The sequence below is a fragment of the Nicotiana attenuata genome, chromosome 6 (genome assembly GCF_001879085.1).
Source record: "Nicotiana attenuata strain UT chromosome 6, NIATTr2, whole genome shotgun sequence".
NCBI classification, from domain to species: domain Eukaryota; kingdom Viridiplantae; phylum Streptophyta; class Magnoliopsida; order Solanales; family Solanaceae; genus Nicotiana; species Nicotiana attenuata.
The window spans coordinates 92,589,773-92,617,762 of record NC_031994.1 but is presented as its reverse complement, the minus strand read 5'-3'; the positions used below and the strand labels follow the sequence as shown (position 1 = coordinate 92,617,762).

The 27,990-nt window shown below is 36.0% G+C and overlaps 3 protein-coding genes across 5 annotated transcripts; 2 read left to right on the top strand and 1 right to left on the bottom strand.

The window, feature by feature from the left end:
• LOC109227456 (ribosomal RNA small subunit methyltransferase NEP1-like) lies at window positions 117-7,551 on the top strand. Of its 2 annotated transcripts, none has more exons than XM_019392629.1 (8): window positions 117-232; window positions 409-695; window positions 900-992; window positions 5,804-5,948; window positions 6,034-6,144; window positions 6,232-6,314; window positions 6,400-6,457; window positions 7,334-7,551. In XM_019392629.1, the coding sequence occupies exons 2-8, from the start codon at window positions 435-437 to the stop codon at window positions 7,411-7,413; spliced, it is 831 nt and encodes a 276-aa protein (XP_019248174.1). In that variant the 5' UTR covers window positions 117-232; window positions 409-434; the 3' UTR covers window positions 7,414-7,551. The 2 variants fall into 2 exon arrangements, with proteins under 2 accessions (XP_019248174.1, XP_019248175.1); XM_019392630.1 differs by having other exon boundaries at window positions 130-232; window positions 406-695.
• LOC109227455 (kinesin-like protein KIN-14P) lies at window positions 9,042-18,598 on the top strand. Of its 2 annotated transcripts, XM_019392628.1 has the most exons (23): window positions 9,042-9,245; window positions 10,389-10,530; window positions 10,630-10,787; window positions 10,877-10,987; window positions 11,206-11,482; window positions 11,617-11,744; window positions 11,843-11,926; window positions 12,032-12,109; window positions 12,195-12,287; window positions 12,390-12,419; window positions 12,837-13,178; window positions 13,264-13,345; window positions 13,456-13,551; window positions 13,638-13,817; window positions 13,930-14,036; window positions 14,121-14,299; window positions 14,531-14,695; window positions 14,799-15,052; window positions 15,488-15,651; window positions 16,444-16,568; window positions 17,027-17,161; window positions 18,050-18,120; window positions 18,219-18,598. In XM_019392628.1, the coding sequence occupies exons 2-23, from the start codon at window positions 10,428-10,430 to the stop codon at window positions 18,278-18,280; spliced, it is 3,024 nt and encodes a 1,007-aa protein (XP_019248173.1). In that variant the 5' UTR covers window positions 9,042-9,245; window positions 10,389-10,427; the 3' UTR covers window positions 18,281-18,598. The 2 variants fall into 2 exon arrangements, 1 of the variants encoding a protein (XP_019248173.1); XR_002068297.1 differs by lacking the exon at window positions 18,219-18,598 and having other exon boundaries at window positions 9,043-9,245; window positions 17,092-17,161; window positions 18,050-18,076.
• On the bottom strand, window positions 24,400-26,429 carry LOC109227454. Its single transcript, XM_019392627.1, has 4 exons — window positions 26,317-26,429; window positions 25,966-26,191; window positions 25,811-25,877; window positions 24,400-25,175 (listed from the first exon to the last, which is right to left on the bottom strand). The coding sequence occupies exons 2-4, from the start codon at window positions 26,151-26,153 to the stop codon at window positions 24,873-24,875; spliced, it is 558 nt and encodes a 185-aa protein (XP_019248172.1). The 5' UTR covers window positions 26,154-26,191; window positions 26,317-26,429; the 3' UTR covers window positions 24,400-24,872.

Here is a 27,990-nt window from a genome sequence, read left to right as displayed (position 1 = left end):
TACTTAAGGGACCAAAACTGCTCAACAAAAAAAACTTAAGAGACCGTTTTGAACCTACCTTAAACATAAGGACCGTTTTTGTTTTTTTGTTACCTTAGCAGAATCCCTACTCCCACAATGTGGCAGCCTTTTTGTATATATATGAACTTCGACTGGCGACGGGGGACGGCTCCCAGAACTGAGTGACGGCGTGTGCATCGTGGACTCGACGACCCCTCTTCTCTCTCTCTCTGTAAGTCTCTCTTTTTCTATAACTAAGCTTCACCTTTCTATTTTTCGGCATTCACAATTCACTTTTGCCGCAAAAGAAAAATTCGAACTATACTTGTTTTTGGCTTTACCTTTTTCTTAATTATCAGATTATATGTCATATTTATAGTTGAGAATCTTTTTGCTTCTCTGAAGCAGTGAGCAAATTTAGGGGTGACAATAAAATGGGTCGGCCGTACAAAGTAAAAGGGGAAAAGAGAAAAAAGAAAGAAGTGAATTATGATAAAGAAGAAATAGAGGAAACTTTGGAAGAGGAGTCAGCAAAAAGAGTGAGAACAGAACACACTGCTGTAGATACTGAGGCAGCTGAAAGAGTTGTAGATTTACTAGCTGGCATTCCTATTGTTTCAACTGATCAAAGTACTAAGCCTGGTGTTATTTTCATCATCGAGAGAGCCTCTCTGGAAATTGCTAAAATTGGAAAGGTCTCTCTCTCTTTGCAATGTCATTTTATCAATTCTTTTTATTGGATCCTTTTGAGTGTATGCTTTATAAAAATCTTATAGCTTATTCATCTTAGTAGTTATATTTAGTGTCGCATATAATGCTCAAGCTTTTCCTTTGGCTTTGTGTAAAGGAAGTAGGAGTTACCACATTGTGTGTAATGATATATCCTCTTGTTGATGCAGACTTACCAACTTCTGAACTCAGATGAACATGCCAACTTTCTCAAGAAGAATAATCGAAACCCTTCTGATTATCGGCCTGATATTGCTCATCAGGTTAGTTGGACTTTGGAACTATGTTTGAATCTTGTTAATTGTCGCAATAGTTTAAACGCTATGGTTGTCCTGTAGAGTTCAGATTAAAGTGTTTGTCATTTGAGGCAGTTTCTGCATGTGGGCCTTAGGTTGTGTAACGGTAACCAGCAAAAAGTTGATGTGTCAACCTTGGTGGAGTTGGCTGGTAGAGTTTCCTGGTCAGGTATTTAGTAGAGACTTGATTCCATTAAAATGAGCTAACTGATTTCATGAGTTGGTCTTTAGACCTTAGTTTATAGATGTGGCCAGCCAAAGCTATAAAACAAGCAGGCTGAGACAGAATGAACTTGTACTGAATGTGTGTGAATTTTCTCAGGAGCTCAATTAGTGGGCACTAAAAACTGGATGGGTTTTAACAAGAAAGTAATTATTTTGACACATAAGGTAAATATATGTACCTGCAGTACAAAAGAATCTGTTCGAGTCCAGTGGACTCACGACAATTCATGTCAATGGGTAAATGTGATAAAAAAAATGTAGGAAAAAGGGAGTGAAATGTAAAAATTAGATAGTTTCTATGTTCTAACTATATATAAAGATTACAATCTTTTTGAAGGGAAAAGAAAGGAAAGAGTGGCAAACAAATTGGGATAGTGGGTATATTAAAGAATCATCTCAAATGATGTTTATTTATCCAAATTCTAGCCGAGTCAGAATAACCTGGGATTATTCAATGCTGGAAATGCTAAGAAAGAAAAATGAGAAGGAAAGAGATATCTGGTAGTTGGCCATGAAATCACCAAGTAGGCATCTTCACAGCTCTTTGATATCTTTATTTTATAATGATAATACATTCAATTTCTTTTGGGTAATTAAGCATTTTATTAATCACCACGTATAATTTTACAAAACACAGCTTAGCCAAATTAAAACAAAAAAAAAAAACCAGAATCTCTGCTACACTCCTATCCGAAAACTATACTACCATAGAACTAAAAATAACATTTCTGTAATAGCTCTCTAGCTCCTCTGGTTGCTCTTACACTGCATACACATGCAATCTCTTTAGCTAAACTGTCCACATTTCTTGGTACTTTTTCAAAATCCTGCAATTTCTCTCACACCAGATGGCATGGACACTCTCTGCATATAGCATCTTCATTACTTGTGCTTGCTTAGATTTCCCTTTGGCCTTCTGCAGTACCCATAATTGCTGTTGTTCCCAAGAAGTGATTCTGCCTCTATTGTACCCGTTGAAGTAGTCTTCTCCACAGGCTCTTTGTGAACTCACATTCAGAAAAGAGATGAGCATTAGTTTCAGGCTGATTCTGACATAACACATATTGGATCCAATGTAATAACCCATTAGGTCATTCTATCAACTGTGTTCAGTCTCTCATGTAACTGAGTCCACATTGTAAACACTGTCGTGGGTCTAGCATCGTTTTTGAATAACAGACATCTCCATGGTACCTTTGGGTGGACACCAGTTAGTTGTAAGTATATGTTCCTAATTATGCTCTGATTCCCTGTTGTATTGACTTGTATCTGCCTGAATTGATCCCTTGCTTATAATATTTTCCTAACCATCCAGATAGCTTGCTGAGGAATAAGCATGTTACTCAACTGCTGGCCTTTGATGTAGTAGGAGTGAATCCACTTAATCCAGAGCTTGTTCTTTTTGTCTTCCAGATCCCAACATACTTTTGTTCTAGCTGCTTGTTCCATTCTTAATTCGTTAGATTAAATCCACCTGCAGACTTTGGTAAACACATTTTCTCCCAAGCTACTAGTGCTTTCTTAGTTATAGTATTGGAGCTTGACCAAATGTAGCTTCTACAGTAAGCCTCAATGGTCTTACTCACTTTAGCAGACAATACAAATAGCTGGGACCAGTTGGCTTGGATGCCAAATCAGGGTTATTAAAAGCGAGCGCTTCTCGCTTAAAGCGTTGAAGCGAGGCAAGGCGCAAGGTCTGTGCTTTTCTGGCCTAAAGCGAGGCATCTGAAAAAAAGCGAGCGCTTCAGGCAAAAAAGCGAGAAGCGAGGCGAGGAAAAAAAGCGAGAAAAGCTCGCTTAAGCGAGGTCCAGTTGCTGCCTAGGGTTTTTTCTAAAAAAAATTGCAAATACACTTACGCACCTTTCTTCCAAAACATTTCTCGCTACTGCTACAAGCCAAAACATCCTGTGACATCTCTTTTTCAGTTCTTTTCTTATTCTCTCAAGGAAAGTTTCTCTTCTCTTCCTCCTCTGCTTTTCTCCAGTTTACCTGCTTCCTCTCGACTCCCCTCGTCTCTCGTCTTCTTTTTCTCTTCTTCTTTTCTAATTCTTTTCAGTTCTTCTTTTCTCTATTCTACCCTGTTTTCTAGTTATGCTACTCCCCTTTTTTGAAAAAACAACTGCTGTTCACTGGTTCTGCCCTGTTCTACCAGTTCTGTTTTTGTTTTTTTTGGTGATTGTTGTAAATTTTATCTCATTATCCAATGGCATCAAGCCAAAATAAAGTTCCAGCTTGGGCGTGTGGAGTTGCAATTGGCAATAGCACAAAAGTCCAATGTTATTTTAAGAATTGAAACATTATCATTTATTTATGCCTATTTAATATGTTTTATTATGTATTAAATTGCGCTTCACATGAAAAAAGCGCGCGCTTCGCTTTCCGCTTTTCGCTTCGGTGAAGCGAGGCCTCCTCGCTTTTTTCCGCTTCTCGCCCTCCAAAACACTGTGCCAAATATCACATGCTTCACCAGTTGAATTATCCCTGCATATGTCAATTTCTAAGCAGTCTAGGATGAAATTCTTGCTACAATCTTCTCTATAAGGGGCTGCCATTGAATCAAAGACAGTTTTTTAGCATCTAATGGTATCCCCAAATATTTAAAAGGCAGGTCCCTTGAGAATACCCAAGTTGCTGAAGAATCTCAACCTTTTCATTCACTTTTCTAGTAGCACTATTTCAGATTAGTGGTTAAGTTTGTTTTTTCGCTTAGTTGCTCAACCAACATTCGGCGAGTAAGTGTTCTCCACTGGCCCCAAAAAAGAAGAAAAGAGAAGCTGATATGATTTTAGGATCTACACATTTAAGTGATCAAACCATCCTTATTAAAATATGTGGTTGTCTTCTTGTCACTTTTGCTTTCAAGGATAGCTTCCGGGGCGTTCTACCACGGAAGCTATCCACCTTATTAGGAGGTTGGTGGAACAGTACATGGGTAGGAAGAAGGGTTTGCACATGGTGTTTATTGATCTGGAGAAAACGCAAGGTTCCTAGAGAGGTCCTATGGAGATGCCTGGAGGCAAAAGTGTGTTGGTTGCTTACATTAGGGTGATTAAGTATAGGTATGATGGAGCTAAGACTCGGGTTAGGACAGTGTGAGGCGACTCGGAGCATTTTCCAGTTGTTATGGGGTTACATCAAGGGTCTGCGCTCAACCCAATCCTATTTGCCCTGGTGATGGATGCACTGACACACCATATTCAAGGGGAGGTGCCATGGTGTATGTTATTTGCTAGTGACATAGTGCTGATGGATGAGACGCGAGGTAGCGTCAACGAGAGCCTGGAGGTTTGGAGACAGGCCCTTGAGTCTAAGGGTTTCAAGTTGAGCAGGACTAAGACGGAGTACTTAGAGTGCAAGTCCCGCGTCGAGCCGACGGAAGCGGGATTGGGCGTGAGGCTTGAATCACAGGTCATCCCCAAGAGGGACTACCTTGGGTTGGTTATTCAGGGGAGTGGGAAGATCGACGAGGATGTCACACGCCATATAGGGGTGGGGTGGATGAAGTGGAGGTTAGTGTCTGGAGTCCTGTGTGACAAGAAAGTGCCATCGATTCTCAAAGGTAAATTTTATAGAGCAGTGGGTAGACCGACCATGTTGTGTGGGGCTGAGTGTTGGCCAGTTAAGAACTCACATATCCAAAAGATGAGAGCAGCTGAAATGAGGATGTTGAGGTGGATGTGCAGGCATACTAAGATGGATAAGATTAGGAATGAAGATATCAGTGGGTGTGGCCCCGATGGATGACAAGCTGTGGGAAGCAAGGCTCAGATGGTTCGGGCACGTTCAGAGGAGAAGATCAGATGTGCCGATGAGGAGGTGTGAGCGGCTAGCTTTGGTGGGTTCGAGGAGAGGTAGAGGGCGGCCTAAGAAGTATTAGGGAGAGGTGATCTGGCAGAACATGGCATGGCTTCAGATTACCGAGGACATGGCCCTAGACAGGAAATTGTAGAGGTCGAGCATTAAGGTTGTAGGGTAGGAGGTTGTTGTGCATATTTCTACGGCGCATCAGAGTGAGGTGTTCTGTTAGGACTTAGTCTTAGACCATTAGTGGTTAATGTTGAGTCACACTACTCTTTCGTTCCTTATAATGCCGGGCTTTATCTACTGGTTATTGTTTTGCTGTTCATCTATTTCTGGTTCTGGTGATGTTATTTGTTTCATGGTTTCTATTGATGGTACTAATGTATTGCCTCTTTTCGTCTTCTTTTCGCCTTCTTGAGGCGAGGGTCTTTCGAAAACAGCCTCTCTGCCCCCTCGGGGTAAGGGTAAAATCTGCGTACACACTACCCTCCCCAGACCCCACTAGTGGGATTTGAGCAGGTCGTTGTTGTTGATAATAACTGTGTCCTTCCATATTCAGTCTGGTAAATTAGCAATATAAGTTGTAATTCCCTGCACAGCAAGTGAGAAAGGAATTGGTATTCACTAACTTTATTTGCAATTTATTGTTGCAGTAAGTTTCATGATTGCTTTACGAGGCTATGTAATTAGTTAAAATACTCGTATGCCTTTTTCTAGAATGTTTCTATGATATCTTTTTTTTCCTCCCACAGGCAATGCTTACAATATTAGATAGCCGAGTAAATAAAGCTGGACGATTAAAAGCGTTGTATGTGAAGACTGAAAAAGGTGTCCTATTTGAAGTAAAACCTCATGTTCGTATCCCCAGGACATTTAAGCGATTCGCTGGTATCATGTGTAAGTTAAATTACCTTGGGAAATGTTTCTTCCCCATCTCTTTTCATGCAAATTCTGCTGTTATCTAATTTTGCTTCAAATTCAGTGCAGCTGCTACAAAAGCTGAGCATAACTGCTGTTGGTAAGCGAGAAAAACTGCTACGTGTTATAAAAAACCCTGTCTCTCAGTACCTACCCATTGACTGTCGGAAGATAGGTGAATAAGTTTCTGTCTTAGTTCCTCCCTTCTCTAATAGAACGTCCTTGACAATTGACTAATTCTTCCACTTCTCTTATGCTTCAGGCTTCTCTCATAGTTCTGAGAAACTGGTGGATATTCAAGACTACGTTAATGGAATTAACAATGACATGAACCTTGTTTTTGTGGTATGTTCTGGTGTAATTTTCAATAGAAGGTTAATTTTATGGGAATTTGTAGTTTGCTTGATAAGTTGATATCTGACATATACAGGTTGGGGCAATGGCCCATGGAAAAATTGAAAAAGATTATGTCGAAGATTATATATCTGGTAAGCTAATTGTTCCTCTTTTCCTTTTTATTTTTCATCAATATTAGTTAGAGTGCTATAGTTTGATTTTTCCGCCTGTCTTTGTTATACACGATTAGTCTATAATGCTTAGCAATGTGAGCATCTGTTACTTGTGTCTTTGTATGTTCAATTGGTGACACTAGGATGTTATTGATCTCCTGAATGTTAGAAGTACTAATCAAGAGCCACTTATGACTTTGGCAAATAAAAATCAAATAGGTTATCGCTGATGTAGATATTGGTTAGAATGTTAAACACGGCGAGAGAGAATGTTTTCCCCCTATGAGTTGTTTGTTTCAGTATCCGCCTGTCAATTTGGAAGCAATAGGGGTTCCAAACTGCACCTTAACATACTTGATGCTTCTAACCCCCAATGTCAAATACCACACCATAGCGTACTCATACTGTCATACTGATAAGTCTTACCCGTTATAATCTAGGCACATTTATTTTTACCTTCTGTAAATGAGACTTTAGCTTCTTTTATGATAAGCGAGGTATGCATGCATATGTTATGTAAACTCTAAACCATGTCCATGCTCTTTTCCCTAAAGGAAAACATGGGCAACCAAGGGTGTTGCTTAGTGGTCAATGAAGTGGGTGAGAACCATGAGGTATCAGGTTCCAGAAACAAAAAACACTAGGTGATTTCTTCCCATCTATCCAATCCTTGGTGGATAGAGTTACCTGGTACCTGTTGCTTGTGGGAGGTGACAGGTATCCCGTGGAATTAGTCGAGGTGCGCCCAAGCTGGCCCGGACACCACGGTTACTGAAAATTTTTTTTTATAATCATGGCAAACTATTGCGTTTTGATGGAGCTGAGCCTTGTCTAATTATCTGATGTATCTTTCAGTTTCCGATTATCCACTGAGTGCTGCGTACTGCATATCCATGGTCACGAATGCTGTGGAGCGCAAATGGAAGATTTTGTAGAGTTGTAGCTTACCTTGGTTTTTGTTGCGACATTTACTTTCTAGAATGTTATCCTTTCCAATACTCAGTCTTCATTGCCATTCTGATTCAGCATTATTCTATTGTGAAATATATTTTTGCTTCTTTTTCTTTTTTTCAGTATTAAGTTTCATATGCAATGAAGCATTTGTTGTGAATCCAACGCTTCTCCAGTTAATGATCTAAGGGAGTTGATCTTTTCTTTAAACCTTAAAAAGAATACTTCTCTTAGTATGAACTGGTCTTTTTCAAAGGTTGAAGCAGTATATCAGTATATGAAATGGAAGTCACTGAATACAAAAGAAAACGCGGAGAATGATTTGTACTTTTTGTAGAGTTGGATAATTTTATACAGCAACTTTTCCTTATTGAAAACGTTGACACTTGACTTAGTGCGCGCGCGCACACACAAGATAGTTGTCCAAAAGTGAGAGTAGGTGAGCAATTTATCAAACCCAGCATGACTATGAACACTGAAAATCTGAGAAAACCTTATAGGTAGGATAGGAAACTTCCTTGCTTATTTATAAGAAACTTGTGTTCCTCGGGCGCAGAAAAAAACAAAAATAAATATCAAAATTAGTGGATTCCTTCTCGTATATTCAAGCCTTGATGGATAGAGTTATCGGTAATAATTACCTTGTGGTCGTGGAATTGTTCGAAGGGAAAAAAATTGACAAATGTAAAAGGTTAGCTTAGAGTTTGCCTTTCCAAGTTGCACAATCCACAGTCCACACCACTAAATGAGGATAACTACATTTAGGAAATATGGAGGGAACAAATGGCAAAAAAAAACACAACTGAGCTGCTCCCATTTTCATAATGTTTGTAATTTTTTTTGCAAAGCGAACACAAGTTAAAATGTGACACAAAAAACGGGTATAGATACAAATGTCCCGTGAAAGTGCGGTTCATAATCTTCCTTTTCCACTATCTTTGTAGAAATCAGAAAATAAATGCTGTATTTTCTTGATATAACAAAAAACATCTTAAACACATTTTTTCTTTACAAATTTATTAAAATTTCCTGAAGACTGCTCATTCTAATGTATATCCTTCTTTGGTCCCAAAAAGAAAGAAAAAATTTGGAGTACAAGGTTCAACACAACTAAGTTTTGTTACGAAATTTGAACATTAATTTTTAAAATGTTTATAAAATAAATGCATCTTTAAAACTACAAAAAGGTACCATAAATAATAAACTTCATATAATAAAAGAAAAATGGGAACTCACTGGATTTGTTGTTGTTGTATATAATAAAAAGAAAAATTTAAGAAATACTGAAAATATGTGATCAAGAAAAATTATTTCACTCTTTCTATTATGGTCAATCAAGTAGTACAATAAAATAATAACAGTGCCCCTCTCTTTTAAATGGTAAAAGCACTAACATATTTGCCAATAACTTAAACATATAATAAAAGGAAAAGAAGAAAAAGAGAATGGAAAGATTATAGAAGTAAAAAGTTGACACGAGGCAAAGTATAGGCAAGTTTATTTCTTTATAAATTTATTAATTTTATTTTCTGAGAAAGAGAAAAGTCACCTGAGCTAAGAGATCTCCTAAGATAACGGAGACACAACGGTACACGGAATTGGAGACTAACTGAAAAGCCAAACACTTCCAACACCTAACGAATTCAATACAATTTCCTTCCATTTTCATAACTGCTAATAATAATGACAAATAATTAAATAAATCATTTCTATTAGTCTTCTCTTAAGAACGTGCTCACTTTATGCCTTTCCATATCTATACAGCTTCTTTCTCCGTTTTTGTTTTGGCGAAATTCTGAACTTTTGTCGTTGACGGGTATGTATTTTCATGTTCTTCTTCATTATGCTGATTCTTCACCTATTTTTCTGTTTTTGAATTTGCATGTGATCTTTAACATATATAGAGTTGATTCTTGTATAACGAACAATATGTCAAGATTGAGTTATGGTTTAATTAAAGCTTGAAAATTGAACAAGGGTTCTTTCTATCATGAATTTTGGTCAAATTCTTCTTATCCAATAGGTTGACTGAGTTGCATTACAATGGTTGATGGGGCCTTAATTTGCATGCGTAATTGACACCTTATTCTCAAGTGTGTCTCTTTCATTTTTTCAATCTTGGTGATCATATTTCTTTGTTCCTAGATTTTTGTTAAAGAAAATCGTTTGGATAGTCTAGTTGGTTTTTCATTATTGGTCTCATTGGTGTTCCATGTAGAGGCGAGAAGGTGGTTGCTTCTCTAATTTGTCACCTTCTTTTCTTGCTCTTTTGTTTTTTTCCAATTTCCTTTTGAATGATGTAATGCTTTATATATTATCTTGATCAATTCACACCCTGTAGACTAAAACTAGTAATTTTAGGACTAAAACACCCTATGAGTATATATAAGCCTTGGTGGATGGAGTTATTCGGTATTTGTGCTAGTGGGAGGTAGCAGTTACCCTCTAGAATTAGTCGATGCGTGCGCAAGTTGGCCCAGACATGATTACCAAGAAAAAAAGATGCAACTACCCCCCCCCCCCCCCCAAAAAAAAACCCAAAAACAAAACTGGAATCAACTGTACTGTAATTAGAATTTCGGTTAGAGCAAGTGAATAAAATGTACAAAAGGAAACGGATAAAGTATATTGCTGCTGAGCAACAAAGTTATTTGATTTTGCTTTCCTCACTGCCAATGTTATGTGCTGTTTGAAGTGCATATGGAAAAATGGATGGTAACTTTTTTAGTGCTTGTGATGTTAATCGTACTGGTCGTGGTGAGGAATTTCCTTTAGTTCAAATTACCAAGAGATTGATAATTGTTTATTAACTTCGAACAGTCTGATAATTGTGCACAGTGTGAACTTGCAAACTACTTCCGTTGTTGAGACAATCTCTTAGATAAAATGTCATTCTCTTTTTGTTTATGGAGGTCAGGGATACATTGATTTCAGCATATCTGTTTTCTATGTGATTCAGATGTTCTTCTAAATTGAAGACCGTACTCTAGTTACCATCATGAATTCAATCTTGGATCGCGTAGCTAAAGACTGTGGTAGACGGAATAGCTCGAGTGCGTCCACTAGTGGGGACATCTTTGAGCCTTTGTCAAGTAGTAATGGTGAGGCTGAAGGTGCAACACATTTAATACCATGTATTTGCTGATCAAACTCTCGCTTGGGCTGATTTTCTCTTTGACTGCCCTTTGTTATCTCTACAGCTAAGCAGCGCGCAACTTTGGTAGAGTGGATAAACAGTCTTCTTCCTCACTTAAGTTTGCCAATAAATGCTTCTGATGAGGAGTTAAGAACGTACTTAGTTGATGGTACAATCTTGTGTCAATTATTGAACAAGTTGAAACCAGGTTCCATACCTGAGGTAGTACTAATATATTGGATTTTACGGTAATTAGAAACTAAGTGTGACTTTTTCTTTGATGATCTGACTTACTGCTTCGGTCATTCTAGATTGGTGGTTCAGGTCATTCTTCGGGGTTAGTCTCAGAAAATATAAAGAGGTTCTTGGCAGCTATGGATGAAATTGGCCTTCCCAGGTTTCAAGCATCAGATCTAGAAAAGGTTAACACTAATATAAAGTTATGCTATTGTGTTTCTAATACAATTTTATCATTTTAAATCTGCTTATTATTATAAAAAAGGGTTATATGCATTAATTCACAGGCCATTGAGATGTATATGTTTCCATATGCAGAAAAGTTTAACTTTCTGTACCTTTAGCTACAATCACACATCTCTTTTCTGCTTTTGATTTGTGTTTACTATGATACATTATGCAGGGATCCATGAAACTTGTTCTAGAATGCCTTTTAACACTTCGAGCAGAATTTATGCCGAATGTGGGAGGAGATGGTTTTCACACACCATTATCTCGTAAATCTAGTACTGATGCAAGTACAAGATGTAAACAGTTGGGAGAAACTTTTGGATGTGCTGATGTAGCTTACAGACAGGAAATGTCAAGTACTCATTCTTCCCCCTCCTCAACAGAAGGGAAACGAAAGATAGGATCAGATTCAAAATTCCAGCGTGCTTTGAGAAGTCCTGTGATGGCAGGTCTGTTTGTTTAAGCTGAAGAATCAAACTATTGGTGAATTAGTTGTCGATCTCTATGTTCTGACTATTTCCGCAAACTTCACTAATGATATCTCTTTCTTAGATTGTTGACTTCTCTTTTTTGAACTGTCTAGAGCCATCAGCTGCGTTGTTACATCACGTTGGACATAAATTCCATGAAGTATTTCAGCTTAAACAAGGGGGCTATGCTGATCTTCCGCCTTCAAAGATTTCCGAAATGATGAAATCTAACAGTTTGGATGTTAGTAACATAACCTTTTTGTCAATGAAGCTTCGAATAAAGTTTGCATCTGAAGTTTTGATTTCATACTTATTCCAACTTATTTTTGTTGCACCCAGATTGCCCCCACGCAGTCACTTCTCAGTGTTGTGAACGGGATTCTTGATGAAAGCATTGAGCGGAAGAATGGCGAGATACCTCATGTGCGCACATAATAGATATAGATATTCATGCAGAGATTATGTTCTTTTCTACATAAGTACTTCACAAAAATTATGGCCTAACATTTAGTTGTTTAACTCTGTCAGCGTGTAGCATGCTTGTTGAGAAAAGTAGTGCAAGAAATTGAGCGGCGAATCTCTACTCAAGCTGAACATCTTAGAACGGTATAATGCAGCATAGCTGTTTTTACTTTTCCCCCAAATTCTCTTTATAATGAACCTGGCTCATGTCAATTTACTCTGTCTGTAGCAAAATAATCTATTCAAGACTCGTGAGGAGAAATACCAGTCACGGATAAGAGTCCTGGAAGCCCTTGCAACTGGGACTAGTGAAGAGACACAGGTAGTGTGGACTTCACTTTCTGTGAAATTTTTGTTGAAGTCTGGAATATTTTACTTCTTAAAGAGTATATGCACCTTTCGCTCACACAATCTTTCTTTTCAGATTGTAATGAACCAGCTTCAGCAGATTAAGGTAGTTCACCACCTGGCTTCATCTGCCGCATTGTTTGGCAATGATCAGTATATTTAGATGTATATATGCATTACATCCTTTTCATTTACTGTAATTGTGTGTTTTAACTCTAAATATGATCTATCTATTTGATCTCTTGAAGATAAAGTCGCCTATACTTTCTATCATCAGAGGTTTTTGCTTGTTTGAAGTAGCACTCAGAGAGCAGCATTATTGTTACATCTTTACATCAAAACATTATCTTCTCTAGTATTATATATCTAACCTGCCTGCAATTGATCATCACTTGTTAAATGAAACTTGTTGCTTATTGAAAAGGATCTGATGTTTATATTCTGCAAGAATATTTCAGCTTATTGATCCTTTCCCACGATTTTAATGTTTGCCATCCCTTTTTGAATTGAAATCATACTACAGAATGTAAAAGTCAAAATGGAGGAGGAAAAGAAAAGTGAGGATCAGGATGTGGTTAGATTGATGAAGGAGAAGGATGATCATAGTCAAGAGATTGCAGCTTTAAAGCAAGAAATGGAAATAGCTAAGAGAACATATGAACAACGCAGCATAGAAATGGAAAAAGAAGCCAGAGAAGCTCAACAAAAGCTTGAGGAGAGGTTGAAAGAGGTTGAAAGCCTCTTAAAAGAATCAACAAACAGAGTGAAAGAAATCGAGATGTTTTCTGAATCAAAATCGCAGCGGTGGAGCAAGAAGGAGAATGTTTACCAAATATTCACAGAATTTCAGCTTGGCGCACTACGTGTATGCGTTGATCTTTTTTCTCTTAATTTTTTCTAACATAATTCATTGTCTATCACATCTGATCTGGATCTCCATAAACATTCAGGAGCTGAGGTTTGCTTCTCAGTCAATAAAGCAAGAAGTAGTGAAAACACAAAGGAGCTATGCAGAGGAATTCAATCAATTAGGTTAGTGCTGTATGAATAATATGGACTATATAGGTGGAAGATGTCAAAACAGATTTTACTGTTAAGTGATTTTGTTGGACTTTTCTTATGAAGTTAAATTTCTATAATAGGTGCAAAATTTAGAGCACTAGACCATGCAGCCGCAAACTACTCTACCGTCCTTGCTGAGAATCGCAAACTACACAATGAGGTCCAGGAGTTAAAAGGTATTGTTATATTATGAAATTTTAAAACTAAGAGGCCCGAAGATTTCTCTCCTTTTGCTGTTACTTATGAATACTTTTCAAATTAGGAAATATTAGAGTGTATTGTCGGATAAGGCCATTCCTTCGTGGACAAAAGGAAAAACAGACAGTGGTTGAATACATTGGAGAAAATGGGGAGCTAGTTGTTGTAAATCCTTCCAAACAAGGGAAAGAAGGCCGTAGGTCTTTCAAGTTTAACACGGTCTACAGTCCAACTTCAACACAAGGTTTTTCAGATTCCTCCAAATTATGCCAGATCAAAGTTCTTCTATACATATTCTGTAAATTACGTCCCATGTAATGAATAATAAAAGGATTTAACAATTTCTACCTTTGCAGCTCAAGTGTATTCAGATATTCAGCCCTTGATACAGTCTGTGCTCGATGGTTTTAATGTATGCATATTTGCCTATGGTCAGACTGGCTCAGGAAAAACGTACACCATGGTAAGAATTCCGCCCTTTATATATTTGGTAAATATGTTTACACATCATTTAACACTGCTGAAGTCTAGTTAAATTAACCTCCAGACTGGCCCTGATGGAGCAAGCGAGGAGGATTGGGGAGTCAATTATCGAGCTCTGAATGATCTTTTCAGAATTTCTCAAATGAGAGAGAGTACTTTCAAGTATGAGATCAAAGTTCAAATGATGGAAATATATAATGAACAAGTTCGCGATTTACTGTCAAGTGATGGTTCTCAAAAAAGATATCCTTTACTAGATTTCGATTTTTTCACCTTTCCTGGCATTGCATCCACTTTGCTCCCTTTCTACATTAAACAAATTTTCAATTTGAAAACATTCTACCAAAATGTTTTATCTGCCCCTTCCTTTTCTCCCATTCTGCATATCTTACAATTTCAAATAATTACAAAATATCAATATTATGTTTGCAATATATCATGCATCTGCAATTTTTTTTTCCTTGATTTGCGCACACTTGGGATTTTATCTACCTCTCAACCCAATGGGTTAGCTGTCCCCGAAGCAAGCATGTTCCCAGTCAATGGAACCTCTGATGTCTTAGACTTAATGGATACGGGATTGAGAAACCGAGCAAAAGGTTCCACTGCCATGAATGAAAGAAGTAGTCGATCACACAGGTTCGAAACAAAGAAATCATCTCTGGATTTCAATACTTAAACTACATGTTTTTCTCTTTTAAATTTTGATAGGTCTTTAACTTAAATTGCAATATATGTCCAGCATCGTGACTATCCATGTTCAGGGGAAGGATATAAAGAGTGGTTCATCTATGCATAGTAGCCTTCATTTGGTGGATCTTGCTGGAAGTGAAAGGGTAGACCGCTCTGAGGTGATGGGAGATAGATTAAAAGAGGCACAGCATATAAATAAGTCATTGTCTGCTTTAGGAGATGTCATCTCTGCTTTGGCACAAAAGAATGCTCACATTCCATATAGAAACAGCAAGCTCACTCAAGTCCTTCAGACTTCATTAGGTAATTCTCTTTCTATACAATAAGATTTTGCTTCTAGTTCTTTGTACAAATGGTAGACCTACTAATTATTTAGTATAAGAAAGTATTTGGGGGGGGGGGGGGGGTTTAATGGATGGCATGGTTGCAATGTTATCTCCTATATTTCAGGTATCTTTCTGATGATTTGTTAGTCATGCCATAGATATCCTGAAGAACTGAGCATTTATTAACCTTATGAATAATGCATATAGTTTGAACACATATAAATATAAGTTAATAGGTGATAGCTTCAGCTATTTTAATCTTGCTCCATAGGTATTATACTTTATTTGTTCTCTACTTGCTACCACGGAAACAACCACAGCATCACCTATCACCTATAGATTTTAATATATCTTTTTCCTCATTGATAGGTGGTCCTTTTGCACTAACTCATTATACTATTTTATTGTACAGGTGGTCAAGCAAAGACACTTATGTTTGTGCAGCTTAACCCTGAAGTTGCTTCATATTCAGAAACCATGAGCACATTAAAATTTGCTGAAAGAGTATCTGGAGTAGAGCTAGGTGCTGCGCGAAGTAGCAAAGACGGCAGGGATATCAGAGACTTGATGGAGCAGGTGCTCTATTAACTTTCTAGTTCTGCTAGATTAGAACCTTTTAATTGTTGTACTAGAATTAATGATGCAATATTTTATTTTTCCTGAGTCCAATTACTTAAACGTGAATCTGATTAATCCCTCTCAAGTAAATTACTAAATTGGAGCAAAGAAGAGGATTTGGTTATTTAAGTAAGTTGGACAAAAGGTGAGACTATGATCATGGCAATGATACTAGTTGCCTGATATGAGTTAAAGGATATTTTTAACCTGAGTGGATCTATTTATTTGACTTTACCTGCCCTGTTCCTTTCTTCACAACAAAAAGAAATAGGTTACATGGTCCATTGAGGTTAATCAATCAATTCCCACTTTCTTTTACCCTGCTATAGAGCACATAATCTAGATTAGAGACTAAAACTCACAGGGAAGAGAATATAGTGTAGTTTGGCTGTTGAGTTTCTAATTGGACATATTTAGTTAAAAACAGAACTACCTTTTGCCATCACAAATATCGCTTAGGAGATTTACAGTTTTTAATCTTGTACCTCCTGATCATCGTCATCATTATTACGTTTTAGACACGCCACTTGTTTTACATTAATGATGATAAAGAAAAGTTAACATCGTTTGGGGATATAGAACAGAGGATTTTCCATTACGCAGCTTCATTCTACTATCCGACTGATGCTTTTTTTTTTTCTTATTTTCCAATTAAAGAAAATTGAGTGAGAGATGATATGCTGCCTGACTTAGAATTTCCTGCGCTGAAGTATGTCAAATGCTGTCCATTCGTAACTTGTAATGTTCCAGGTCGCGTCTCTCAAGGATACAATAGCTAAGAAAGATGAGGAGATTGAGCAACTGCAGCTTCTCAAAGATCAAAAGAACGTTTCCCCAGAAGCCAATGGTGAGAAACGCAGTCCAAACTCATTCAGGTATGGCTCTTCATCTCCAGGAAAAAGCTTATTTGGTGAGACTTAGAATTTAGCTTGTGAAGGGGAGCCTTGGCGTAACTGGTAAAGTTGTTGCACGTGATCAGGAGGTCACGGGTTCGAGCCGTGGAAACAGCCTCTTGTAGAAATGCTGGGTAAGGCTACGTACAATAGACCTTGTGGTCCGGCCCTTCCCCGTACCCCGCCGCGCATAGCGGGAGCTTAGTGCACCGGGCTGCCCTTTTTCAGAATGTAGCTTGAAATTCTTTGGTAGAGAGACTCCAAAACTTACAGAGAAAGCAGCTTCTGATGAGGAACTGCTCAAAGAGTAGTGATCAGAATTATTTAGCTACATGACGAGTTTATACACCAAACGGAGTCCTCCAGCAGTCTCCATCTGAGACTGTTCGACGGATTCTAAATCAGAATATTTCTGCAGATGCTGATATCTTTGTGTTCAGCGACGCAGATAATGAGGAAAGACTAAGTGATATGCTATCTGATAGTGGTCTTTCTGTGGGCACAGAAACTGATGGATGTGTTGAAAGCAGCAATCCTTTCCCTGAAGGAGCCAAACCACCAGAGAACACAAATAAGTAAGTAAATATCATCCCATCATGCTTGTGCTTTCTACAGAATGTTAATTTCTTTATGAAACATAAGAGAATAAATAAAGATCTCAGAGCTTTATTTTATATAGAAACTAAACTATCATGTGAAATTTTGTTATTAACTACATGGAAAAGGTAAGGCAAGTTGGTCGAGAATTCAAACAATACTTATTGCACTAAAAAACCTGGAACTTTATTGACTTAACATCACCCCCTTTGAATTAAGGTATTCCAACTTCCGGCAGCAGAGCCGGCTCAAAGGCTAGGCAAGTAAGGCATATGCCTTGGGACCCAAATGGTGAAAGGAATAGGTTATGTGTTAATTTTTCCTTAAAAAAGTTAAAGCATTTATAGTAAAAATTTGTCATTGTGAAGTTGATGTGACTGTCCTCTAGGGTAAAGTAAAGATATCTTTATAAATGATGAGAATTTGAAGGGGAAAAAAATATTGTATTAACTTTTGATGATCCTTAAAGCATAATAGCCACTCTAATATTGATGGCTTATACTTATATTTTGAGTTAAAACTGTTACGAAAAATAGTGCAAATAGAAGATAATATACTTAATTACATAAAAAGGCTTGATTCTTTTACAAATGCCTACAATTGTCTCAACAGAAATAAGTTTTTCAAAATAAAAATACATAAGATCAGCAACGTCTCAAGAGTGAATAAATCGGTTAGCTATATTATCAACTGAAAAATAGTTACTAAAAAAATCGATTATAAAAATTTGGGCCTCTAATTGTAGTTACGCTTTAGGCCCTTAATTATGTCGAGCCGCCCTTGTCCGGCAGTGTTGAACTGGTGCATGTTTTTGCCGTTTATATTGAGCTAATTTCTTGACTATCATCTTATACGATCTTTTGCAGACATAAAGCTACATATAAAATTCCTAGATCACCACAAAAATCAGTGAGGGATTCTCCAAAAGTCTCAAATGGTATGTTGATTAAGCATGACATGTTTGATGATTACAAATAAGACAGTCCCTTGGCTAATGATTAGTGTTGTAATTGGAATTTCCTCAATATGTTTCAGGTCTGGGAAAATCGGTCAGTGCAACTAATTTGTTGGCCAAATCTACAAAAAGGTGGCACTAATATGATGTAGTTGCTGTATTTATCAAATTTCCTTCTTTCTTCTGCAGTCCCTTGCATGAAAGTTTTCCTACATTGTACAGATTCTTTTCATTGACCAGAGAGCTCCCTTTTAGTGCCTAGGACTATACATGACCCTTTTATAGTATTGCTCTTTTTTTTTTTTTTTCCTTTCTTTTATTAGGATATAGTACACTCAATTCTTTTATGTAGGTTATTATTTCTCCATAAGGAATTCGGCGAGTAAAGCTTGTATAAATCCTATCCAGTTGTAACATACAAGTGTTGTTTTATCAGCAAATTATCTTTTGGTTACTCATACACTGGACATGCTTCAACATCTTGTTTCGACGAGAAACATGTAGCAGCATTTCGAGTTGGAGGGATAAGTTACTGCTTTTCGAAAAGTAAGGCCAGAGACAAGAATTGCAGTAGTTCAGCTTGGTAAAGCAAATCTTGCAGAGGACAAAAAATATCTAATGGCAATCTGGTGGCAATCTTGCTCGACTAGTGATTTCACCACCTAATTTAAACCATTTGTTGTGTCAGGAATTTAAACCCTCCATTCCACCAATTCCTTATGGTAAAACTAGAAGAGATTATTTGAAGCAAGCGAGAAGCTTACTCCCATAGAAAACATTCAAAAGCAAAAATTGACTTGAAGCAAAGTATACATATATATATACATATATATATACATATATATATATATATATCACCTTAATAATGGCATGTGATGGTTTCACCATTTAATCATCTGAAAGCCGAAAATATTATTACATTAGCATAATACGTGAATTCAGAATAAAAAGACATCATCAGAACTTACACAAATGATCAATTTAGTCATGTTAGTTAGATAATTACGTAATACAGTTTAAATGTATTTAATTTGATTGTATCTTACCGAACACTTCTTTGTAGATGAATTTTTTTGTGTATGTTTCCTTCTAATGCTTTGGTTGCTTTGCCATAACCAGAACTCTTGTTGTCGATATTGATATTCCTCTTGAAAGTGCAACATTTAGTTGTTCGTGCAAGAAAACATATTGCGATAAATATAGTCCAATATTTAGGATGTTTGTCCTTGTGCTTTGTTTATTATAATTGCAAAACATAAACATACCGACAATTATATTCACACAAATTTAAAAGGATATTCTTTAGTTTCGGAGGACGAATGTTGAATTCAGGGATAAAAATATACTTAGAAGCACATTGACCAGTATCATAATTTTTTGCATGTATGACATAATTGTCAAAACTTCTATATACCATCTATGTGCTATTACATAAGTTATTCAGCGGAACTAAATTTTTCAGTAGCATGACAGGCATAGTTTTCTTCAAAATCAATCTATATGCAATGGAAGATCAATTTTAACTTAGTCTATTACATATACGATGACACTGGCATACATAAGAAAAAATAAACTTGACAACAAACCTGTAGGATAAAAGGCCATTTGGTATCAAAGAATTAAAGTATTCTTCTTGGTAGTAATTGTTGGAATCATATTCTGCTTATTTCTACCATAAAATTTCACAATCAACCTTTCATTTTGTTGAATCAACATATTCATTTCTGTTAGCTAAGATAGCTTTTTAATTTCTATCATGCAATTTGCACAAATTACATTTTAATCTATTGATAGAAATATTTTCCTTATTAAATGCACTACTATTACAATTGGGATTGATAACCAAGTGTTCTGCAAGAACAAAATCATCTTTTATTAGATGCTCTTTTTCGTTTCTGACACGAAGCAAGAAGTTACCGAATACTGGATTTGTTCTTACTTTATGTTTATTGTCACTTGAATCTTTTTCAGTTGAGGCCATAGGTATAATTTTGGCAAGCTAGTTTTTACAGTCTCTGCTTTCGTCGATTTTGTAACTGTTGATAATACTTGACAAAAATCACCTTCCAAGCCATTAGTTTTTCACTAAATGGTTCACTGGTATTCAATATATCTCCATGGACAATTCTTTCGATCATTTAACACTTAGCCATAAGCGATTCATCCCATATTATCAATTTTGCTTTCCTAACAAATTTAGCACTGTTGCTCTGCTTTGATATATTTGTGATGGTTATTTCAGTTGTTTGAAGAGATATATCAAATCTAAAGTGAGTGGCCTCATAATAAAATCGTTGCTGGTACACCATTTATTGTTATTGCTAACAGTATCATGCCTCATGATTTGACATTTGCAAGTAATGCATGACATAGAAATATTATTTTGGTTCCGCCGGAAGCATCTACAAAGGATAATCCCGCTATAAGAGTCGACTCTTTATAATATAGTCTTGAAAGCTTGTTCTTGTTCAGGATTTAACTTTGATTGTGCTTCAACATACACTTGTATGGCCGTTTGATTCTTGATACTATAATAACATTTTTTACTTTGTGTTCTAATTTTTTTTAATCTCTAACGCTCTTTTTATGGAATAAATTTATGTACCCTAAATTTTTTCTTAACTTGAAAAATAATTTTACTCATATGATAAATTTAAAAAATAATTGAATTGGATTCTCTTGCTAAATAATTAATAGAAAGATTTAATTATTTGGTCTTAACACAAAAAATAATTTTTTTTAAGTTGATTCAGATTCTTAATATTAGTTCATCTCTTGTATTGAAGATTTAATCTTAATTATAATTTTATCCACCATAAATTTTCTTTTCAAAGAGTAAAAAGATCGATCTGACATTACAGGTTTAGATCTTTATATATGTTTGCAGAATCATTCGTGGTATTGACTCTAACCAATCATTTTTCTTTCTATTTCTCACACACTTATATTTTTAAATATTTTCTTAGTTGTTCTTTTTTTTTAATAATTGGGTATATTTTTCAATATAACACGAAAAATTGATTAAAAAATATATTATTTGAGTAGGAAAATAGTTTAAATATAATATAAAAACATATTATGGGGATATTTTTTCTCAATTTCAACGGTTTATGCAGTCCATTTAATATAACTTTTATTTTCTCTTAGTATTGGGTATTGTGGAGTGGTAATGTACTGTCAATATGGAGGATTCTTATGAAATTTATTTTATTAAACCTTTCTACATATTTTAATAAGAAATTTATAAATAAAAATTATTAGTTTTAAAATATTAAATATTAAAAAATTAACATAGAAGGTCTTGTAGTCCAAAAAAACATGTTATTTTAGTTATCTTTCCCTATGAGTTCTTCTATTTAATATTTTAGGACTATTTTGGTCTATCAATATTGTATTCGTGCTTTTATAATAATATATGCTCTCCTTTTTCTAAATGAATTTGGACAATATAATGCATTCTCAAATTAAATTAGTAATAGCATATTATAATACATTTTCAAATAAAATTAGTAACAAAATTTTTTAAGAAGTATATCCTAAAAGTAATAGGATTACATGACTAAAAATATGTCTCTATCCCAAAAGTAATTATACCAATAGGAAACCTAAAGTGTTCCTAAAGGTATGAGGTTTACATGCTAGCATGTAGTATTATATGTCTATGCTCTAAATTAATTATACAAATAGGATTCCTAAAAGTAATCACGTAGGATTCCTAACTTGTAATATTACGTCCTAAAACTAATAGGATTACAAATGTCTAGAATTCCGGTTATGTCCTTTTATTGTGAGTTATTATGCTTAATATTATAAGGTTATTTTTGTAAACTGCCATTATATTCATGCTTATATATATATATATAATATGTAACAATAATAGTTCAAAACACCAAATTGTTAATTATGTAACATATTATATTTTTCTGAACGGCATATTATATTTGTTATAGTCAACTACGTGAAAGAAATTTTAAAAATAAAGTATCGGAGGGTGTAGAAAGTGGACAATTGAGTGAGTAAAGCGCAAAAAAGCACCTACTACTGAAACATTCATCCCTATTTCCAGGTGAGTAAAGCGAAAATAAGGCTCTTCTTTTGGAAATGCCTTGTTGTAATTTAATATGCTAATGGTTGCAGAAGGAAAAAACGGAACTAAAAAGTAGTGGTGGGTGGTGGCGATGGACGTCTATGTAGACTAGTATGGATAAACAAAACTCAAAAGTGAAAAAGCAAAGCAGGATGGATACTCCATATAGTATAGACATGGGCCATGGTGACAACGATAAGACCTGTAACCTAAGTTAATCAAAGCAAACACATACCAAAGAGATTACCAGACTCACGGTATTCTTTAAAAATTATTTATACGATATGCATATGTGTCGTTTATTAGTAAAAAAAATTGATAAAAAGTCGTTAACGATCATGTTTAAATCCTCACTGAAACAAAAACTGTTAGTATGTGATTTCTTTCCATTTACTTTAAATTCAGTGAAATAATCTGTGCCCGCAAACTGCTCGGATACTATATTATAAAACAAACTAAATGTGTGACAGTCAAGAGGGAGACCATTCTTGGAAAGTACAGGAGCCGTAGAAACCCCACCAATTTGCCATTCTTTTATTGTGTTTGTCTAGCAAAGAAGTGGCCAACCCATCAGCAGAGCCAGCCTAGCCTTTAGACAAACTAGTCAGCAATCAAACTTACCTTTAATTGGTAAAAATAGCACGTTCTAGTCAGTTTTCGGACTGGCCATTCAAAAATAGCCAGCGTTTACTAAGTCAATGAAAAATAGCCACTATTTTGCCGCAACAGAGACCGGTCCAACATAATATACTGGAGTTCGGTGCACCTGTGTATGAACTTCCAGCATATTATGCTGGAACTCCAACACACGGAAAGTTCCAGCATAATATACTGGAGATTCGAGCACTTGTATATGAACTTCCAGCATATTATACTGGATCGGTATACTTTGCTGGAACTCCAGTATATTATGCTGGAGTTTTGGTGTACTTATGCTGGAATTCCATCATATTATGCTGGAGTTCCAGCATACTTATCCTGGAACTCCAGTATAATATGCTGGAGTTCAAGTATACTTATGCTGGAACTCCAACATAATGTACTGGCGTATTTTCCGAATTTTGAACAGTGTTTTCGCTCAAATTTATTTTTACATGAAAAGTGGCTAGATTTCGATTACCTTTAAAACTGAGCTATTTTTGAACGACCACTTGTAAATATAGCTATCCTTGAATTTCTCCCCTTTAATTGCAAACGACAAATTGCTAAACATAGCAACCCACGCCTCTTATTATTCCTCCTTAATCCTAGGGAGGATCCATTGGACTTTTCAACTCAACTAATTTAAATAACCATATATTATGGAGTACAAAGTACAAAAACAAACATATGAAAGCAAACCAATCCACGTAGTCTCCAATGTTCCCCATCACAAAAGAGTAAAATACTAGGTATTTCTTTTCAAAATCAACTTTGACACCTTAGGCAAATCCTACCTAGGGTGATATTGTCCAACCCAGTAGTGATATTGTCCGCTCTGGGCCTAAGGACAAACCTCCCTATGGGAATGTACGTGACCCTCTAGGCAAATCCTACATCAACAAAACATGAGAGAGATTTTGGATATATAAATAGACATGTCTTAGACCCTAATGACGCGTTTTAAAATCGTAAGGGCCTAGACCCAAAGCAGCCAATATTACTAGTGGGCTCGGTTGTTACATCTTTATTGCAAACAAATCATGACACACCCTTAAGAAAAGTTCACAATCTCTAAACAGAATCACATAATAGTGGCGATAATAACGCCACTGAATGGACCCATTAACTCTTTGTAAACATTGAATAATTACATGATTCATAGTCAAAGTTGAAAATAATCACTATTGTGAGTCACTAGCACGTGCTTTGATCCATCTGTACTGCATTATTCTTAACAAAGCAGCAGCAGGCCAAGAATAGAAAATTACTCCCTCCGTTCTAATTTATGTGAACCTGTTTGACTGGGCACGGAATTTAAGAAAAAATGAAGACTTTTGGAATTTGTGGTCCTAAACACGTTTAAAAAGGGCCCAGAGTATTTGTGTGGTTATAAAAGCTTCACATTAAAGTACAATTGTAAGTTTAAGCTAAATTGTTACCAAATTTAGAAAGGGGTCATTATTTTTGGAACGGATCAAAAAGGAAATAGGTTCACATAAACTATAAACTGGAACAGAGGGAGTAGTACTTACACTAGAATACAAGATGAATGAATTTCTAAAAAGACCATCTTTTTCCTTCATATTACAATTACAATGAAGGACAAGTGACAAACTTTTCAGTCACAAAGAAAGAACCCCTTCTTGAATCTTCATGCTACAATAAGTATTCTCAACTCATACCTTGTTCTAATGCTATAAAAGAACCCTAGTCACTCCCAAAGAAAAGATCCAATCTTTTGGCCTCTCTCTTACTTTGGGGTACATATTACAGTTTTATTCTTTCGGATCTCAACTTAAAACACTCATTCATCACCTTGTCACAATATACACACATTACTGGATTTGAATGATTAGAAAACAAAACTCATCAGCAAATTGGACTAAACCCTCTTCCTGTTACTCTATATATACAATATACTAAACGAATTGGTGTAGTTTTTCTTGCCTCTTCCCCAAAAATCTCTTCTTTTTTTTTTCCAACATCTTTGTGTCAAGGTGTTTACCTAAGCTACAGCTGAGATGCTGCAGCTGCCGCGACAATTGAAGCCTTCAATCCTCACAGGAGCTGGCTTGTTTCCGAACTTCATTCGAACACAGCCTCCTCCGCTCATAATAGTGGAGGAGGGTGGCGGTGGTGAGGGCGCCACTGCTCTTTCCGGGATTGGTAGTATAGGGACAAAATTGTGGTTGCCAAACTGAGCATCTTGGATCAGGGGATTCCCAGCCCTGCTAGGTGGAGATCCCCCATAAAAGAATGGTGGAGATGAAGCCACCTCAAAATTAGCTTTATCAACTTCATAATTCTCCTGTTCACATGAAAAATCAGATTATCAGAACTCGTCAGCTATAAGTGACTAAGGGAGTGAATTAAGTGGTTAACAATATAACATACTAAAAGATCATCTAGAAACAAATCAACTACAGTATTATGTTTCTTTGAAAACACTGTTTAGAATGTCTCATCTCTTCAAATGAGCTACTACTTCAATCACATAAATCCCAATTTATGTGTTTTAACTAAGAAAGGAGTTAAAAAAAACCGGAAACTTTTGGTCTTAAACGAGCCGTAAGACATTTAAGTGGATATAAATCATCTAACTAAGAGTAAATAGGTTGTTTCCAAATAAAAAAAATGTTCCATTTTTAGGAACAGACTAAAAAAGAAAAGGGATGGAGGGAGTACAAAACTTCTTCTAAAGCAGAAAATCACAGAGTTGAAGTAGTAGTTTTAGCTATTCAATTCAAATGAGTGCCCCACTTTACTAGTTAGGAGTAATAGAAATGCCCAAAAAAGATGCAACATATCAAAGATGGATGACATAAATTTCTACTGGGAACCAAAATTTTAAGATGATTTACTTGAATCACCTTTCAAAAGGAGGAAAAAATTAGATTTTTATTTTCTTTTTCCAATAAAAGCACATCTTGAGCAGAAAATCACCTTGCTGAGGATGATATCCAGCAGTTCAGTTCCGGCTTTCAAGTCGCGAGCCTCCATTTCGTGATTGCTAAAAATCCAAAAATAAAAACATCAAAAAGATAGAAAGAGAGAAAAAAAATTGAGATAAACTTAAAGTAAGGAAGAAAAGGGCAAACCTGATTTGCAGCAAATGACAAGGTCTGATTAGTTCTTCAGATGGAGAATTGAAAAGGCTAAGCTTACGGCGGGGCTTGGGGCAAACGACACCGTTTGACACAGAGATGATGTCTCCTCCTCTCACTGTCTCTCCAACTCCAACACAACCACCCACCAAAGCCTTCTGTTGATAAGCGTACATATTCATCTTCTTCTTTTTATTTATGTTCACAACAGATCCAAAGCCTGAAAATTACAGTAAAATGTTTACAACTCTTGATAAAATCTCCACCTCCATATCCACAAACATATATATATATATATATATGAAATTACTATAAATAAACATAGAAGAATAAAAGGAGAGGTACCTGGTGGGTTAACAAGTGGATGCCTGTGGGAGGCGAGAGAGAGAGATTTTAGGGGGAGAGTGAGGCGGAGAAAAAAGAGAGAAAAGGGATGGGATTGGGGACAGACTATTCATAGGAGCGGAGAGAGAAAAGAAAATGCGTGATTATTCATTTTTTTTCATTTGAATTTTTTCCAGATATATTCTTTTCCTTTCATGACGTCTATAAAATATTTCGGCACTGGTGTTTAAAAGGAAACCAAAACTTAATTAATAATTTTTTGAACATAAAATATATTTTTGATGATAAAAAAAAAAAGATACAATAATGGGTATTTCGCAGTTTTATACTGCGAATTGGCTTAACGAATTTTTTGCCGTTAAAGCATTTCGCAGTTTTAAAAAAAAATAATTTTTTTATGACATTTCGTAGTACAGTACTGCGAATTACAATTCGTTGTACTGAACTACGAATTGCCCTAATAAAAACGGGTCGTCTTCTTCCCACAGACAACGATCTCCATTAAAAAATCAAACTCAAAGTTTTCTGGTCCCCCACCCCGCCTACATTTAAAAAAAAAAATTTCGGCCCCATCCGTCCCATAAAGAGCAAGAAGTGTAGGTCCCACACACAAAAGAAGTTTTGGATTGCGTGTTTCGGGTGCAAAAATTCGATTTTAATAATATTTACATCGAGGTATTTCAATTTAGTTTATGCCGAAACTCATATAGTCATGCATTAGTATTGTTTAGTATGTTTCCATGTGAATTTTTGTTATGTTAGTGTTTAATTTTGTTTCTTTTATATACCCGATTTGATTTATTTGATATCCGAATTTATGTTATGTTTGTGACCAAAAATGCTACTTGATTGTTTGTGTTAAATAATATTATTTATTTTGTTTATTTGTATTGTTGATGTTATGTTCATATTGTATAGCCTTATAGCGTAGTAAAATATAGTGTCTTTTAGCGAAGTAAAATATAGAGCCTTTTAGCGAAGTAAAATGTAGAGCCTTTTAGCGCAGTAAAATGTAGAGCCTTTTAGCGTAGAAATTGAGACTTATAATAATTAAGAATTATTCGGTGGTACCGGGCGTCAAAAATCAAGCCTGGAACCCATACATAACTATTATCTCCAATTTCAAAAATCATACTTAATTTAATTTATTAAGTTAATAAAAATCTAAAAATGGAGAAATTGAGACTTATAATAATTAAGAATTATTCGGTGGCACCGGGCGTCAAAAATCAAGCTTGGAACCCATACATAACTATTATCTCCAATTTCAAAAATCATACTTAATTTAATTTATTACACTAACACAAACAATTAATTTTGTTTAAATTATAGTAGACGACATGGCGTTTCTTCCGCCTGCGCATCCTGGATCTGCCGAGGATCAGCTACTAGTGCTGCAGGGCTACCATAGGTCATCCTATGTTTGGGAGGGACAGCTAGAGATGCAGCCTCTCCGCCCCAGGAGGCCTGATGATTTGTGGGAGTTTATTGCGGAGCATCGTTTCCATCCGCGCGTAGTAGAGATCCTCCAGACTTCGGGATTATATACCATTTTTCAGCTTGGACGGATGCAGCTTGATTGGTTGCTCATCACGTCCTTGGTAGAGCGGTGGCGACCGGAGACACATACATTTCACTTGCCCACTGGAGAGGCTACTATCACGCTGCAGGATG

Bases quoted from the DNA above. Each gene is read 5' to 3' on its own strand.
- LOC109227456 (XM_019392629.1), top strand. From the start codon at position 435: ATGGGTCGGCCGTACAAAGTAAAAGGGGAAAAGAGAAAAAAGAAAGAA. The intron at 993-5,803 runs GTTAGTTGGACT...TTCCTCCCACAG, and splicing joins GGCCTGATATTGCTCATCAG to GCAATGCTTACAATATTAGA. The intron at 6,145-6,231 runs GTGAATAAGTTT...CTTATGCTTCAG, and splicing joins CATTGACTGTCGGAAGATAG to GCTTCTCTCATAGTTCTGAG.
- LOC109227455 (XM_019392628.1), top strand. From the start codon at position 10,428: ATGAATTCAATCTTGGATCGCGTAGCTAAAGACTGTGGTAGACGGAAT. The intron at 11,927-12,031 runs GTGCGCACATAA...TAACTCTGTCAG, and splicing joins AGAATGGCGAGATACCTCAT to CGTGTAGCATGCTTGTTGAG. The intron at 13,179-13,263 runs GTATGCGTTGAT...ATAAACATTCAG, and splicing joins TTCAGCTTGGCGCACTACGT to GAGCTGAGGTTTGCTTCTCA.
- LOC109227454 (XM_019392627.1), bottom strand. From the start codon at position 26,153: ATGAATATGTACGCTTATCAACAGAAGGCTTTGGTGGGTGGTTGTGTT. The intron at 25,878-25,965 runs GTTTGCCCTTTT...TTGGATTTTTAG, and splicing joins TGTCATTTGCTGCAAATCAG to CAATCACGAAATGGAGGCTC. The intron at 25,176-25,810 runs GTGATTTTCTGC...TCATGTGAACAG, and splicing joins TGGATATCATCCTCAGCAAG to GAGAATTATGAAGTTGATAA.